Source organism: Amborella trichopoda, chromosome 4 (assembly GCF_054954075.1).
Source record: "Amborella trichopoda isolate Santa Cruz 75 chromosome 4, AtrichopodaSantaCruz75HAP2 v2.0, whole genome shotgun sequence".
NCBI classification, from domain to species: Eukaryota; Viridiplantae; Streptophyta; class Magnoliopsida; order Amborellales; family Amborellaceae; genus Amborella; species Amborella trichopoda.
This window is the reverse complement of record NC_142339.1, coordinates 27726032-27740760: the sequence shown is the minus strand read 5'-3', so window position 1 is coordinate 27740760 and position 14729 is coordinate 27726032. Positions and strand designations below refer to the sequence as shown.

At 37.2% G+C, this 14729-nt stretch overlaps 1 protein-coding gene across 1 annotated transcript; it reads right to left on the bottom strand.

The window, feature by feature from the left end:
* Positions 1-218: 218 nt before the first annotated feature.
* Positions 219-14018, bottom strand: LOC18425586 (transmembrane 50A-like protein). Its single transcript, XM_011631056.3, has 4 exons — positions 13630-14018; positions 13444-13531; positions 3391-3543; positions 219-451 (listed from the first exon to the last, which is right to left on the bottom strand). Exons 1-4 carry the CDS (start codon positions 13760-13762, stop codon positions 418-420), a joined length of 408 nt encoding a protein of 135 aa, XP_011629358.1. The 5' UTR covers positions 13763-14018; the 3' UTR covers positions 219-417.
* Between the last annotated feature and the right edge of the window lie 711 nt (positions 14019-14729).

The window sequence follows — 14729 nt, the reverse complement described above, 5'->3', positions numbered from 1 at the left end:
GTGGTTAGCAGTGGACAATTAGCAGCACTATATCTCAAGCTCAATTCCTACCACTGAACCTAGAAAGAAAATCGTTAACCTTCCCTTTTGAATGTAGGCCATTAATGGAGGCTTGCGGATGATTTGGAAAGAACATTTCTCTCTATAAGGGCACCATGGGGGCAACACATCTCATGCAGCTATTGAGGGAGATTTCCACCCAAACCAAATCCAAGGAAGGCCTAAAACAAGAGAATACCTGACCTCATATATCCTTCTAAGCATCCCAAAAATAGATGAGCATGCAATTTAAATATAAACCATTTACAAGAGTGAAGCTTGAGGAGAGCTCCCGCTTTACATTCAATCAAAGGAACATCAACACAAATTGAGAGTTGAAGGATGGATGCAATTTTCTTTGCTTCATAAAGGCATGCTTCATTCCGTGTGAGACGTCCAGTAGATGAGCCCACTTCATTATACAAGACCACAGTTCCAGTCAGTATGCAAATATCATGGCTCCTTGGTTTAAAACATAGGTAGTATATATACACACTCTAATGGTGAACTTGAGATTTCAGACTCAAGAAAAATTTAGACCTAATGCTCTTCTCAAATTTCAAAATTACATTGATAATGGTTTATTTGAACATTTTAAAAACCTATATTTATATTTTTAAATTACTCTTCAGATTCAATGATGACTCAAAAAGTAAAGGAATCCCATTCATAAACTAGATATAATCATACATGAATTAGTTATTTTTGGATATATATATATATAAAGCTACCAAACACTTGACAGCTATAGTGAACAATAATATAGGTAGAATTTCAACCGTCAAATCTTCATCAAGTGGTTCAAAATACATATCACTATCTGAATAATCTTTTTTTTATAAATCAAATTGAGATGAAATTGAGTGTATATACTTGACACTATTGCATACCATATAAAAATATAAAAAGAATACTTTCAAGAATTTAAAATAATCAACTTACCCCCATCATTTTTTAAGGCTATTTTGGTCATTTTAGATTTTGAAAAATATTTTTTTATAATTTTTCTTATACATCCTAGTTTTTAGTACACATACCCAAAATTTCATCACGATCTGATTTCTAAAAAAAAGATTACAATTCTGATAGTGATTTATTGAACATAGCTGCAACAAACATTATCAATGGCGGTTGCCATGGGTTTTTTTACCACAACGGACATAGTAAGTCAATTGTCCATTTCGGTCTTTTAATCTATGCCGTCCGAAAAAATCGGACGGCGTCGAGCTTATGGGCGAAAACACTGTTCATTTTCACCCATAGGCATTGCGTAATAGCTTCATATATATATATATGGAAGATACTACAAAACGCTTATAGGCAAAATTGAACAGTGATTTCGCCTACCCTCATCACCGTCCAAAGTTCATCGCACGATCACAATTATCTGGTAGTGTTTTATTTTTCATTTTTTTTCCTACAAATAAGAATGACCTGAAATTTGGAAAGTGTGTTCATCAAAAATAGACGAATCTACAAAAAATATCAAAAAAATATTTTACATAAAAAATATTGACCAAAATACCCCTGAAATTTGGTCAATTTGGTTTTACAAAATATTTTTTTAATGTTTTTATTAAGTGAGCCTCACTAAGATATACACATGTTCTAAATTTCAAATCATTCCGATTAGTAGAAAAAAAATGAAAAATGAAACACTACCGGATAATCATGACCGAGCGATGAGCTTTGGACGGTGATGAGAGTAAACGAAATCATTGTTCACTTTTGCTTATAGGCGTTGGGAAGACTTTTTCTAAATCAAGGGTGCAATTGGTATACGGATGCATACGTAGCTGTAGAGGTAAGGTGTGCCTTCAAATTCTATCATGGTATATAATTTTGATGTAAAATGTTCTTAGGATTATCTCAAAATCTATTTTTATATCTAATTATAAAATTTTAAATTTCAAAAATGGTTAAAATCAAGTAGAACTATAAACATATGAAAATCTTGAAATGGACGGTGTAGATAATATGTTGTAAAATGCACTATTTCTGAGACTTAAAATCTTTTTATTTTTCATGGTCATACATCTCGATGTCGAGATGATCAATCAAAGGGTTTCAACATTAAAACTACCTTTTCTGATGGATTTTTGAGGTGCATCTATAGTTCTACATTATAAGGCTGCATCTTTATATAAACTTTTTCCTATAATCAATCGTTGTATATTAATATAATGAAACAATCTTCAAAAACTATGTTAGGGCCATTTGTTTGACCCAAATTTTTAAATATACACTCTTTTCATTCTAATAAACAATCACAAAAAAGAAAAAATTTAAAACGCAACCCAAAAAGTAATTCTTTAGCCCAATTAACATAGGTAATCCATTTTGGTGAGATGCTTACATCTAGGGCTTAGAAGGATCTATCATTAGATTAACCATTTTTAAAATAAAAAAAAAATTGATTCTGAATTCATAAAGGCCTAGACCTTGAAATTCACCAAATTAACGGTTTATATTCATTTTTGGAGGGGACTCATTTTTTACCATATATAGGGTCCCAATTAAATTTTATTTTTTTGGGGGATTAATTATTGAAATGAAAAGAGTGTATACAAAATTTCGGATATATATATATATATGAGATTGTCTAAAAGGAGACCATTTAACTACAAGGAGATCACAACTATTCCCACTCATTAAATGTCAAATTGAGTGGCTTGGGGTGAGATACGAAGTCCGAAAATTTTTATAGAACTTTATATCTATTAAATTTAAAAGACAAGAATGCTTGTGACCTCCTTGTACAAAAATAAATGGTCTCATTGTAAACAATCCTACATATATATATATATATATATATATATGGTAAACCTTACAACAGCTGGCCAGCTATAATGAATAGTATATAGGTGGAATGGGAGTCGTTAGATCTTCATCATGTGGTTCAGAATGCATATCACTATTTTAATTTTAATTTTTTTATATAAATCTAATTAATATGAAATCCTGAGTGTATATACCTACCACTATTGCATACCATATAAAAATATAAAAAAATATTTTCAATAATTTAAAATGACAAAAATACCCCCATCATTTTTCAGGGGTATTTTGGTCATTTTATACTTTTGAAAATATTTTATATTTTTTTTTATTTGTGCGCCCTATTTTTTAGTACACATGTTTAAAATTTCATTATGATCCGATTTATAGAAAAATAATTAAAATTAAAACAGTGATATGCATTCTGAACCGCATGATGAAGATCTGAGGGCTCTCATTCCACCTATACTACTATTCATTAAAGCTAGCCAGCTATTGTTAGCTTTTTCCATATATATATATATATATAGAGAGAGAGAGAGAGAAAGAAAGAGAGAGCCATTGATCTCGTACCTGACCAAAACGCAAACACATTGCAAGACACCAGCAGTGCCTGTCCATCCTGAAGGCCCGCTGTCAGTGAGGGCATCTTGTATGAGGAGACCCACAGATGCTGCTAGAGACACAAAGGACACAACATATGCCAGGAAAAGCCACAGTTTCAATCTGCAATCCCATGTCAACAATGTTATTTGTAGTAGATCCAAGCTATTAATCGAAGAGCCCTCTCTAGAAACAATATATTCTAGTAATGCCATCATAATCATCCTAGGGAGTAGAGGAAAAACTTGCAATATATTTGGACGCTTAGAACATTCCTTTCAATATGGAGAATCACATCATCTATTTCGTCCAACACTCAAAAAGCAACAGCTGCTCATAATGCATGCAATCAATGACATGCTGCAAGAATTTGAAACATGATATGCATCTATATGCGAGGAAACTCCTTCATGCAAGAGACAAAATACAGAAAACACCTATATATGTACAACTGATTAAATTTCCATGATATCTGTATGCAAATATGCATGATAACTGCGTGTGTACAAGAAAATAAGCAAGATATTCCTAAGCATGTACAAAAGCTCAACAATTCCCTCAAATTCCTGCTGAACATTACAAATTTAGAATGGGGGGGGGGGGAGAGTTCAGAATTAACCAGTTATGCTTCAGAATGATAGGTTATGCTTCAGAATGATAGGTTGGTGAACAAAGCATCCCAACTATAACTTTGGAAACAAATACAAATAAACATCTCCACATGCATAAATTATGGTCGGACTGAGGGTATAGCCCTTGATAAAGGGCAGAATAGGATTCGTATAGCCAACCCCAAATAGTTGGGATAACGCTCGCATGAAGATGATGCATAGTAGTCCTGGATGACGAAAGTAAACAATAGCACTCAATAATTTCATAATTCATCCTGTCATGAAAAGCCACATTGCAGGTAATATGTATGCCTTTTCCCATTTGACACATTAAACAAAATAAGCCCAGAACATGACAACAGCGAACTAAAAGATAAATATTCCTGATTTTAATTGATAGCATGTATATGGATTTAGACGGTACATATTTCATGCTCTCATAAAACATCGGAGAGCTTCGGGGACATGAGCCAGCACTTGATGTCTCTTGTCCAAAGATCCAGCCTAGACAAAGTTGCTAGAAGCACCGAGTCTAGACATGCTAGCTATATGAGAATGAGACAGCCCATAGTACGGTCTCTACTGTAGGAGGAATTTACAACAATGATGGAATCACCTGCAGGAGAAAATGATAGAAACTTGGAAAACGATTTTAGTCTCCAGAGGGAAGAAAGATCATCATTCTTTGCTTTCTTCATCCACCAAACACTCAATTGACCTACCCCTTTGCTGCATGAAAGAGAAAGGCGAGCCAGAGCTGTGGGATTATGAAGTTGTTACCCCGTCTAATGGAGATCATCAATTTGACCCAACAAACCCCAAACTCAATCACACATGATCAAGGGGGAGGCAAACCCAAAATTTTCACAGTTTCTGAAATATAAGCAGAGGCCTCCTGGTGCGAATCGAGCAACCATTGCCTGGTTTGCATGCACGCAGCAAGGGTGAAGAAGGTTTCGAGGCTTCCAATGATCACAGGTCTGCCATAACAGGAGGCAAAGGAGTTTGTCTTCGGATCCCCTGCAATCAGGACTCCTCACTACGCTCAGTAGGACCACGCAGGCAGAGGTTATATGGAGCTTTGGCACTCTCTCTCTCTCTCTCTCTCTCTCTCTCTCTCTCTCTCTCTCTCTCTCTCTCTCTCTCTCTCTCTCTCTCGCTAAAATATTTGAGAGACTTACACTTTCTGGTGTCAAACAGAGAAGAGCTCTCAAATATTTTTTCTTATTCGTTAGACTTTTTGGTGTCAATAAGAGAAGAGCAGCCTCCATAAAGTGGCATTCTCTGAGGATGGAAGAACTTTATTGTGGAGATTGTGGTGACTAGAAGTTGTTTCAGAAAGTTTCGGAGTCTAAGGGTTAGCAAGTTTGGAGAGAGGAAGGGGGTTTCAGAAAGGCCACTTAGCAAGAGAAAGATGTCAAACATGGATAGTCAGTTTCTGTGATTGTAGAGAGAGTGGTGAACCAAATACTGTTGGATTTGATAGACAAAAGAGTTGAACCTGGCAATCAGGACTCCTCTACTACGAGCAATCGGGACCATGCGGCAGTAGACAACTAGAATTTGGCACAACATTTCTTGGGTTCAAACCCCAGCCTTGTGCTCTAAATACCAGATCTCAAAGTGCCGACACTTGCAAACACTTGATGAGGCAGAAAAAATGAGCCTCTGGGTTACGTAGGTGACGAAATCCCTCAGCGTAAAAACTGATGAGCAAGTCCCTAGTTAAGGAAGAACTTATTTTCAACCTCCAAGCTCCAGACATTCTAGTACTCACCTTCAAAGCCACTGTTCAGCCTCCCAAAAATGAGGCCTTTCACAATTACCAATCACAAACACATTTCTAGGAAGCCTCCCAATATTGTTACTCCACCTAAAGGTGATACCCATCACCATTAGCAATGGATAATGGTGATCCTCAAGGCCTCTTCCACAAGTTCAAACAGATCCTTATACCAGAACCCAAATACAGTTTGCCAGTCTCTTCCATCTTCTTTCTTTTTAATTTGTAAAGAGTTGGTAATTCTCGTCCAATTACCAATCTAGACCTTCGTTTCTTGAAATAGCTCTCTCATCACCATCTTCTTATAAAACTATGTTTCTATGAAGCGATCAACATGGCCATTTGCACATATCGCTGTTGACTAGAGTTATACTGAACGATCTGAACATTATTAACAATTGGGTATGTCATAGACAAGTTAGATGCATATCAGACGACTCACTCTATTTATGTTTAGTTGGTTATGGAATGACTCTCCAAGTGTCTCCAGTTCTTCACATTTACCTCATGATAGGAGCATGGCAAATAGATACTCCCACACCCAGTGATTCAAAAAGCGGACCGCCCAGCGCCTAGGCGGCCGCTTAGGCGGGGTCTAGAAGGCCTGGGCGCATCGCCCAGGCCTAGGCGGCCAATTTGGGCAGTCGATCCCTGGGCGGCCACCTAGGCGATACAAAACCCGCCTAGGTGGGCGCCCAGCCCTGAGCGGCCGCCCAGGGGCGGAAAAACCATTTGGTGAAAGCATTTTTCATCATTTTTTTTTGTTTTCAATGGCCAAAAATTAGGGTTTTAGGTTCATTTGAAACGTAAAACTTGTTGGAGCCAAATTTAAAGAGAGAAAGCCCCAAAAAAACTAGATTGTGGTGAATTTAGGATCGAAGGGTTACTCAAAGTTAACAAAAATTGATCAAAACATCACCCCGTTGGTATTATATTTACTTTTTGATGTTTTGCAAAGTTATTAGATTTAGAAGATTTTGAGTATTTAGAAGCATCTTTGAGGTAGAAGTTTGAAGATTGAGCAATCAAACTCAGAGTAAGTGATTTTTTTAATTGCTTTAGTAATTTGCATTATTTTTTAAATGTCTTCTTCGGGATCTAATAAGAGTGGTGATCCCGAAGGAATAAGAGGCTAATTCAGAAGAGACGGAGGAGGACAGGGACAACCAATATGTCGAGAAGAGTGACGACTCCGTCGACTCTGATGAATATGATGTCAATGCAGCTGACCCAAGATTTTCTGATGATGAATGAATGATGATTGATGAATGTTGATTGTTGAATAATTATTAAACTTTGAAGTTTGAACTTTGATTGAAGTACTGTGTATTGATTATTGAACTATTAAAGATTCTTTTGAGTCTTCAAGTATTAGTTTCATAATTCAGTTTTGTTTTCTTCCTCATGGTGGTGTACTGCAGTACTGGTGTGATACTATTTGATAACTTGGTTTGATAATTTGGTTGGTTGAAAAATTTTAAGTTTTAATTGGATATAGAGTATGAACCGACTTATGGATTATGGTTATGCTTATAGAGTGTGTGCTATATGCTAAATAATATGCAGTATAATTTGAATTATGTACTGCAATACATATAACTGATACTGACCTAACTGCAGAATGCCAGAATCCTTATTTGGATTCAACTGGGCCACCCAGGTTCTGGGTGCCCGCCTAGGCGCTGGGCAGCCTGGACCCCCCAGGCCACCTAGGACCCACATAGCGCTTTTTGAAACTATGCCCACACCCCTAACCACCGTGTTTTTGAAGTAACAAGTAAGAACAAAGTGGTTGCACCATGAAGCACCTTTATCTGTCACTCCACAGAATGGAGATGTGGGTGATAGAGGACTGAAGCAGCCCCAGCCCCACACAAACCAGATCCATTCTTGTCTTGAATATCGAAGGCCAAAGCTGCTAGTATGCCCTTAGCATATCCTTTTTAATAGAGTTGGGAGAGAGGGTCCCAACTCCACTCGTCCTTATGAGGTAAGAACTGGGGAAAGATGGCAACAAACCTATTGATGACTGTGACTCCAGAAAAACCTTTCCTTGTTTATCATCTCATATCCATAGATGGAATCCATAAGCTGACAACAGTCGCAGGCACCCTATAATACTCATTCCTTCTAAAAAAAACACGGCTAGGAAGTGCTTGAGCATTTGGACGACCCTACCACACTTGTTCTACCAAAGATAGTAAACTTAAAAAACCACTAGGCGAAATGATAGAACTTCAAAAGGGACCAAGGACATAAAGAGGAGGCCATGTACTCCTCCAATGTTATGTACACATAAACCCAGAGTTAACAAGATGATAAAAAAGAAAGATTCTGTGGCCTAAATAAGACACATGGTTACATACGCACAACAATATTAGAAACACACACATGCCAACATAAATATCTGCTAAGTTTATGTGTATGCCTGTGTGTTCATGCATTGGTGCAAGCACAAAATTTCTATCTATGTATCTTTCCTATATGTCTTCTTTCACATATGCATTCCCAATGACCAATTGTTGATTTAAAATGTAATAGGGGTTAAAGGACAAAGTTGACCTAGGCATATGATCACATCAAACTCGATGATTGATATTCGTAAGCCATTTGATCACTTCAATGGTTCTTGCGTGCAGCATAACATAATAACCAAGTCATTTATTAAAATAGAGAACCAGAACAAGACTTCTTCAAATAAAAATAGAGAACAACAGTTTTCTCATAAATTCATAACAGATTGAAGGTTATAGCCACAATAAACTTGTCAAGCTCTCTAAAACACAATTTCATTATGAGTTAGAAACACCACATTTGCCCCTAGTGTAAAGGTAAAAAAACTCATATAATTTTTGTAACCCAATGCAGTCATCTTGGTCTTAGGAAAATATTTTGAAAAGACAACATTTCAACTAGTAAACCCTTGCCATGGACAGAATCAAACAAAGCAGACATAGGTAACTCAATATCTCAAGAAAATATTGAAAAGACAACATTTCACCTAGTAAACCCTTGCCATGGTTATAATCAAGCAAAGCAGACATAGGTAACTCAATATAACACCAATCAAATGTTCCGTGCAAAAGAAAAAGCAGCGATTTGTTGTTTAGAATTATACATAGAAAGAAATACGAAATAATAGAATAAATAATCACATATAATTTCATCCAAGAAATTCTTGGAATGGGCCATGGAGATGCGATAGCATGGCTATTTCAGTCAAGCACTTCCCAAGAGTTCTTCTCCTTTTCTTTACGGTACTTCCAAAGAATTGCAAAGGGAGGGGTAACCAACTCCCACCATGTACCTTTTTTTATTTGGTTGGCAATCAAAGATAAAAGATTCTTACTATAGAACATCTTGAAAGGGCATGGCGGCAATCCGCCAATCCTGTTTCATCTGCTCTAGGAAGCACAGAAAACCATGAAGCAAGTTGGTTTGCACCACCTGTGTGAATGTAGCATAAGAAACTTTCTTAAGGAAACACTTCTTCAGCAATCTAGATTTTCTGGGTCACACCCAAGTTATCAAAGGGCCACGGTAGGAGATAAACCAACAAATGTTTATATCTATACCTTTTCTATTGTAATTATCTATATATCACCTTAGACCGAGGAAAAAAAATAGAGATTCCACTGTTGTGTGGGTCTTATGAGTCAATTAACTTTCTGGCTTCAAAACAGACTGTCTAATTCATGAATGGAAACTAGTAGTCAGGTGCACTACCTCCAACAATAAACTTGCGGCCAAAAGGGCTAGCTTCAGAGGTGCACAGGCCCATCTAGGATGGGAGTCCAAACTACAAACCATGAACAACATGGAAGCTCCCTCAAGACCTTCACAAAGTCAAAGGAACTGAGACTTCCCTGAGGCTAAAGCAACAATCTCACTGATAGGCCACAATGTAATCTACTGCTCTCATGAAGGATCACTTGGTTGTTGTCATTAAATAAACCCATAGAGACAGATCATCCCTAGGCAATAGCTAATATCATGATAAAGATGTTTAAGAGAGGCAACAGTTGTCCATTCCCTATTCCTATGTTCTCAAAGAAGCACAACATGAAGTGGATGACCGATAGGGGAGTCCTCCCAATAAGGGACTAATCCCCTACGAAAGATCTTTACTCTTATGTTCATATTTGTTATCCACTACTCATCCCTTATCATTTCATTACTTTTTCTCCTTTTCTTTACTATTTATTTAGGTTGTCCCTTGGGGATAAGTTCTAGGAAAACCATCACTGGCACTTTTTTGAGTAATATGCCTATAATGGGCAAAAGAATTGCCCATTGCTGGCAAGCTCATTTGATCTGTCCAAAAGGTATTTTTCCAACCCAATAAAGTCAACTAAATTTCATTTCAGTTATCCTGATAAAGTCAAGTCACAGCTGAAGACACACTTTATCTCATGAGGAACATATTCTTGACCAGTATTTAGATAGCACAAATAAGAACTTTGACAAAAGAAAACATACCCGTGATTCTCTTTATGTAAACTTTCATAATGATGATATCTAGAGAAAAAAAAGCATAACTAATCTAGCCACTATAACAGGACGATTACAAGGTGTCTAATTATCCCATTTCCTTAGTAGGCTTGGGTTGTGAGTTACATTCTTCCTGTAATTCTAGGTAATCTTTATAAATTTATGATGGCTTTTCCAAGAAACATCAGTAACAAGTAATGTGCAGCAATCACATTTATAGACTCCACAACCTTGATTCTTAAGGGAGAAAAAAAAAAGAAAAAGGTAACACTCCTCCAGCTTATCCATGCACCATAAAAAATTCCAAAGACATCATATATATAAATGTAATTTAGGTGAAATATGATAAAGTCATTGTTCAAAAAAGCAGACCGCCCAGCGCCTAGGCAGTCTAGAACGCCTGGGCGCATTGCCCAGGGCCTGCGCCTCACCCAGAGGCGAAAAAGCATCGTTTTTTTTTTTTTTTTTCATTTTTTTCAAGATATAAAAGTTTAAAAAGATGGATTTTAGGTTCATTTGAAACCTAAACCCCCAAGAAACCCTTTTAGAGAGAAAGAAACATCCAAAAAACTACATTTCATTGGATCGAATCATCGAAGTGTTTCTCAAAGTTTGGAGTTCGAACAACCAAAGCGAGTGCAACTTTTAGATTGCTTGTTTTATTTTGAGATGTCTTCTTCACGAGTTAGTCGGAGTGGAGATCCAGGTTGGAAATATGGATACAACCCGAATTCAAATGACAAAAATTGTGTTAGATGCTATTTTTATGAAAAAGATACAAAATGAGGCATAAACTAATTTAAGAAACATCTTGTCGGTATTAAGGAGGATGTTGCCCCTTGCAAAAATGTTTCTGAAGCTATTAGAGAGGAAATTAAGCAATTTGTAAGTTAAGTAAAACAAAAACAAGAACAAAATCATTGTCGTAGATCTATTTCTGCTACTCCTAGAAAAAGTGATCCAGATTGGAAGTAAGGGTACCCAAAATCGAACGATAAAAATTGTATAAGTTGAAAATTTTTGTGAAAAAGATACCAATGGGGTTATTAGCCAATTCAAAAAACACCTTGCTAGTGTTAGAGGTAATGTTGCTTCTTGTACAAGATTCCTGAAGCAGTTCGGGATGAGATTAAACATGTTCTAAATTTTGAAGAACCAGAAAAGGATGAAATAAACCTTGTTATATGGAAGTATCTTCTTCAGGTTCTAGACGGAATTGTGATCCGGGGTTGGAAGTATGGTTATAACCCGAATCCAAGTGATAAAAATTGTATTAAATATAATTATTGTGGAAAGGATACTAATGGGGGCATTTACCGATTTAAAAAACACCCTTCCGGTATTAAGGGGGATGTTGCCCCTTGTAAAAATGTTCATGAGGCTACCAAGGAGGAAATTATACAATATTTGAGTTCAAAGAAGCACAAAGAAAAGGGTACAGCAGCCAAGACTCTTAGGGCCTCATCTGCACAGACTAGTCAGAGGAAGGTAGAAGAAAAGGAGGAGGAAGAGGCAGATTCAGAAGAAACAGAGGAAGATGAGCGTTATATTGAAGAGGGAGATGACTCTGATGATGATGTCCTCGAATCCGATGCATATGATGAGGCTTGCCCTATTGATATTTCTTCTGATGAAGATGATGATGACGACGACTGAAGAGTCTTGCCTCTTGGTGCTGAGTGTTGAGTCTGTTGACTGTTGTGTTGAGTCATGAGTGTTGAATTTTGCTACACTGTATATTTTCTAAATTTCTGCTGTGTTAAGTGTTGACTTTTATATCCTACCTACACTTGCATGGTTTTACAGTTTACTGTTTTAACAATATGGATTATCAAAATTCAATTCTCAGCGTCTATCTTTTTTTTTTTAAACTTGGAATATGGTATTATATTGGTAATAATTTGGTATGGTTTTTACTTTTTTTCAAATTTCAACTGGCAGTCGCCCAGGTTCTAGGCGCCCGCCTAGGCGCTGGGCGGCCTGCACCTCCCAGGCCGCCTAAGACCCACCCTGCGCTTTTTGATACACTAGATAAAGTTGAGATTCGTAGAATTTTCTTTTATACACAAGGATCAGAATCTATACAAAACTCTATTCCAAGTTGTTACCCACCTAAAACCAAGACCCCGGTTTGGGTGCAGCACACTGAACGCCAGATCCCATCAGTCAAGCACGTGCAAGAATAGTACTAGTAACTGAAGAAGCTCCATTTGTACAAACATCAAATTCTACATCATGAAAACTAAAAAACCATTAATACTGCACATTGATCAACAGAAAAAGCACTCCAACCCTGTTTCTCATATCTCTAAGCCTCCCCATCTCTACCTATCCCCTTCTTTCTTAATTCTCCCTCCCCTCTTCCTCTCATCTATTCTAAAATTCTCACTCTCGTCTCCATCCTTTATTAGACAGTCACTGCACCCTCTTTACCTTTTGCCCCTATACCTATTTTCACCTCCCTCCCTTCCCTTTATTCCTCTCCTCTATCCCTGTCTCTCTTCTACCAACCCTTCTCTCCCCTTTTCCTCCTCTTTCTCTTCTCTCTTCTCCTCTGCCTCATCTTATTCTTGGTATACCTAGGTCTGGTGAGCTATTGTTTGCATCGATAGCAGAGTTTCTCTATTCTCGCATTCTCTCTAGTCTTTACCCCTCCTCTTCTCTCTTCTCCCCTCCCCTATCCTATTCTTGATTCACATTCAGACGACGACCTGCTGCTTCCGAGGATTGCTGATCTTGAAGACCTGTTGGACCTTTATGACAAGCTCCACGCTCTCAAGACACAAGCATCCCCACAGCTCACACAGCAGCATCCCCTCAGCTTGCCCAACAGCAGCCCCTCAGCACGCCCACCAACAGAATCATACTCCATCTCCTTCTTAATTACTCATTGCAAGGGGTATTTTTTACTGTTTCTTTTAGGTTTTCTTTTTTTACCACCTGTTTTGGGTCTTCTAGTTTTGCAAATTTCCCTATTTTTATCATATATACATAACATATTTCAAAAAATAAAGGCATTTCAACCCTCAAAAACGGTTGATTTCAACATTATATCCCAATCTCATCAATCTTGATAGAAAAACTATTTAATTGGAACTTATTTATTCAGAGAGAGACACGAAGGTATCAGAAGCTCACCTCCATTCTCCGCCATCGTAAGGGGAATAGTCAATATCATCTCTCCTCACGCTGTTGAACATGAGAGCTGCGAGGGATGCAAATATGCCTGTCCCAAGAGAAGTCCATTCAGATCAACACAGTTGTGATCCGAGGGGAAAACCTAATTAAGAGAAGAAATGAAGTTTAGAGAGATAGAGTTTATACCAGGGAGGTAGTGAACGAAGGAAACCTTGACCGAGCTGCAAACAACTGCATCGACCCAAAACCACCAACCAGCACCGAAGACGGCACCCGCTAGACCTGGCCCGAAGATGGCCCAAAGCTCACCAACATCCATAATACTTGATGATCTCCTCCCTCCCTCTCTCTCTTTAGAATCGATCTATAGCACAGAGCAGAGAGAAAAAGGGTCCCCGAAGCTTGTCAAGGCCCGTTTCAGTGCGTGCCGCAAACAGAAGGCTGTGTCCTGTGTTACCAAACAAATTACTCTTTTCTTCTCGGACCGCGCTTTCGAAAAAGGAAAACGGCGCTGGATATGCCCGAGGGTTTTCCGAGGGCACCTTCGCCACCTATCTTGATTGATTAAAATTTTAAAAAATAGAAGGAAAATGAATTAATTAATAGTAAATAATTTGTGGGTCCTAGTTGCGTGGGATTGTGTTTATGATTGAGGGAATGCACCTTCGCCACCTATCTTGATTGATTAAAATTTTAAAAAATAGAAGGAAAATGAATTAATTAATGGTAAATAATTTGTGTTTCCTAATTGCGTGGGATTGTGTTTATGATGGAGGGAATGCACCTTCGCCACCTATCTTGATTGATTAAAATTTTAAAAAATAGAAGGAAAATGAATTAATTAATGGTAAATAATTTGTGGGTCCTAGTTGCGTGGGATTGTGTTTATGATGGAGGGAATAAATAAATAAATTAGAAAACCTTCTCTTTCTTTTTTTTTTTTTTTGGAATGTTTATTTAAGGTTGCAACCTTGAACAATCCGCATGGGGCACTTCCAATTTTTATAATAACTTGTAATTTTGATGTAAAAAATTATTAGAATTATCTAAAAATCTTTTTTTATCTAATTATAGATCTATAAATAAATGAAAATTTTGAGGGAAAAAGTTTATATAGAGCCTAGGCTCTAAACAATCAAATTAGAGCCTACCTTAAAAATTTCACTATAAGAGGTTGTTTTGATGCCCAAATATCCTCAAATTGATCATGAGGATTTCAAGTTTTGGAAATTATGGGACTTATTTCCAGATAGAATAGACTCAAAATTATACAACTTTTATTTAGG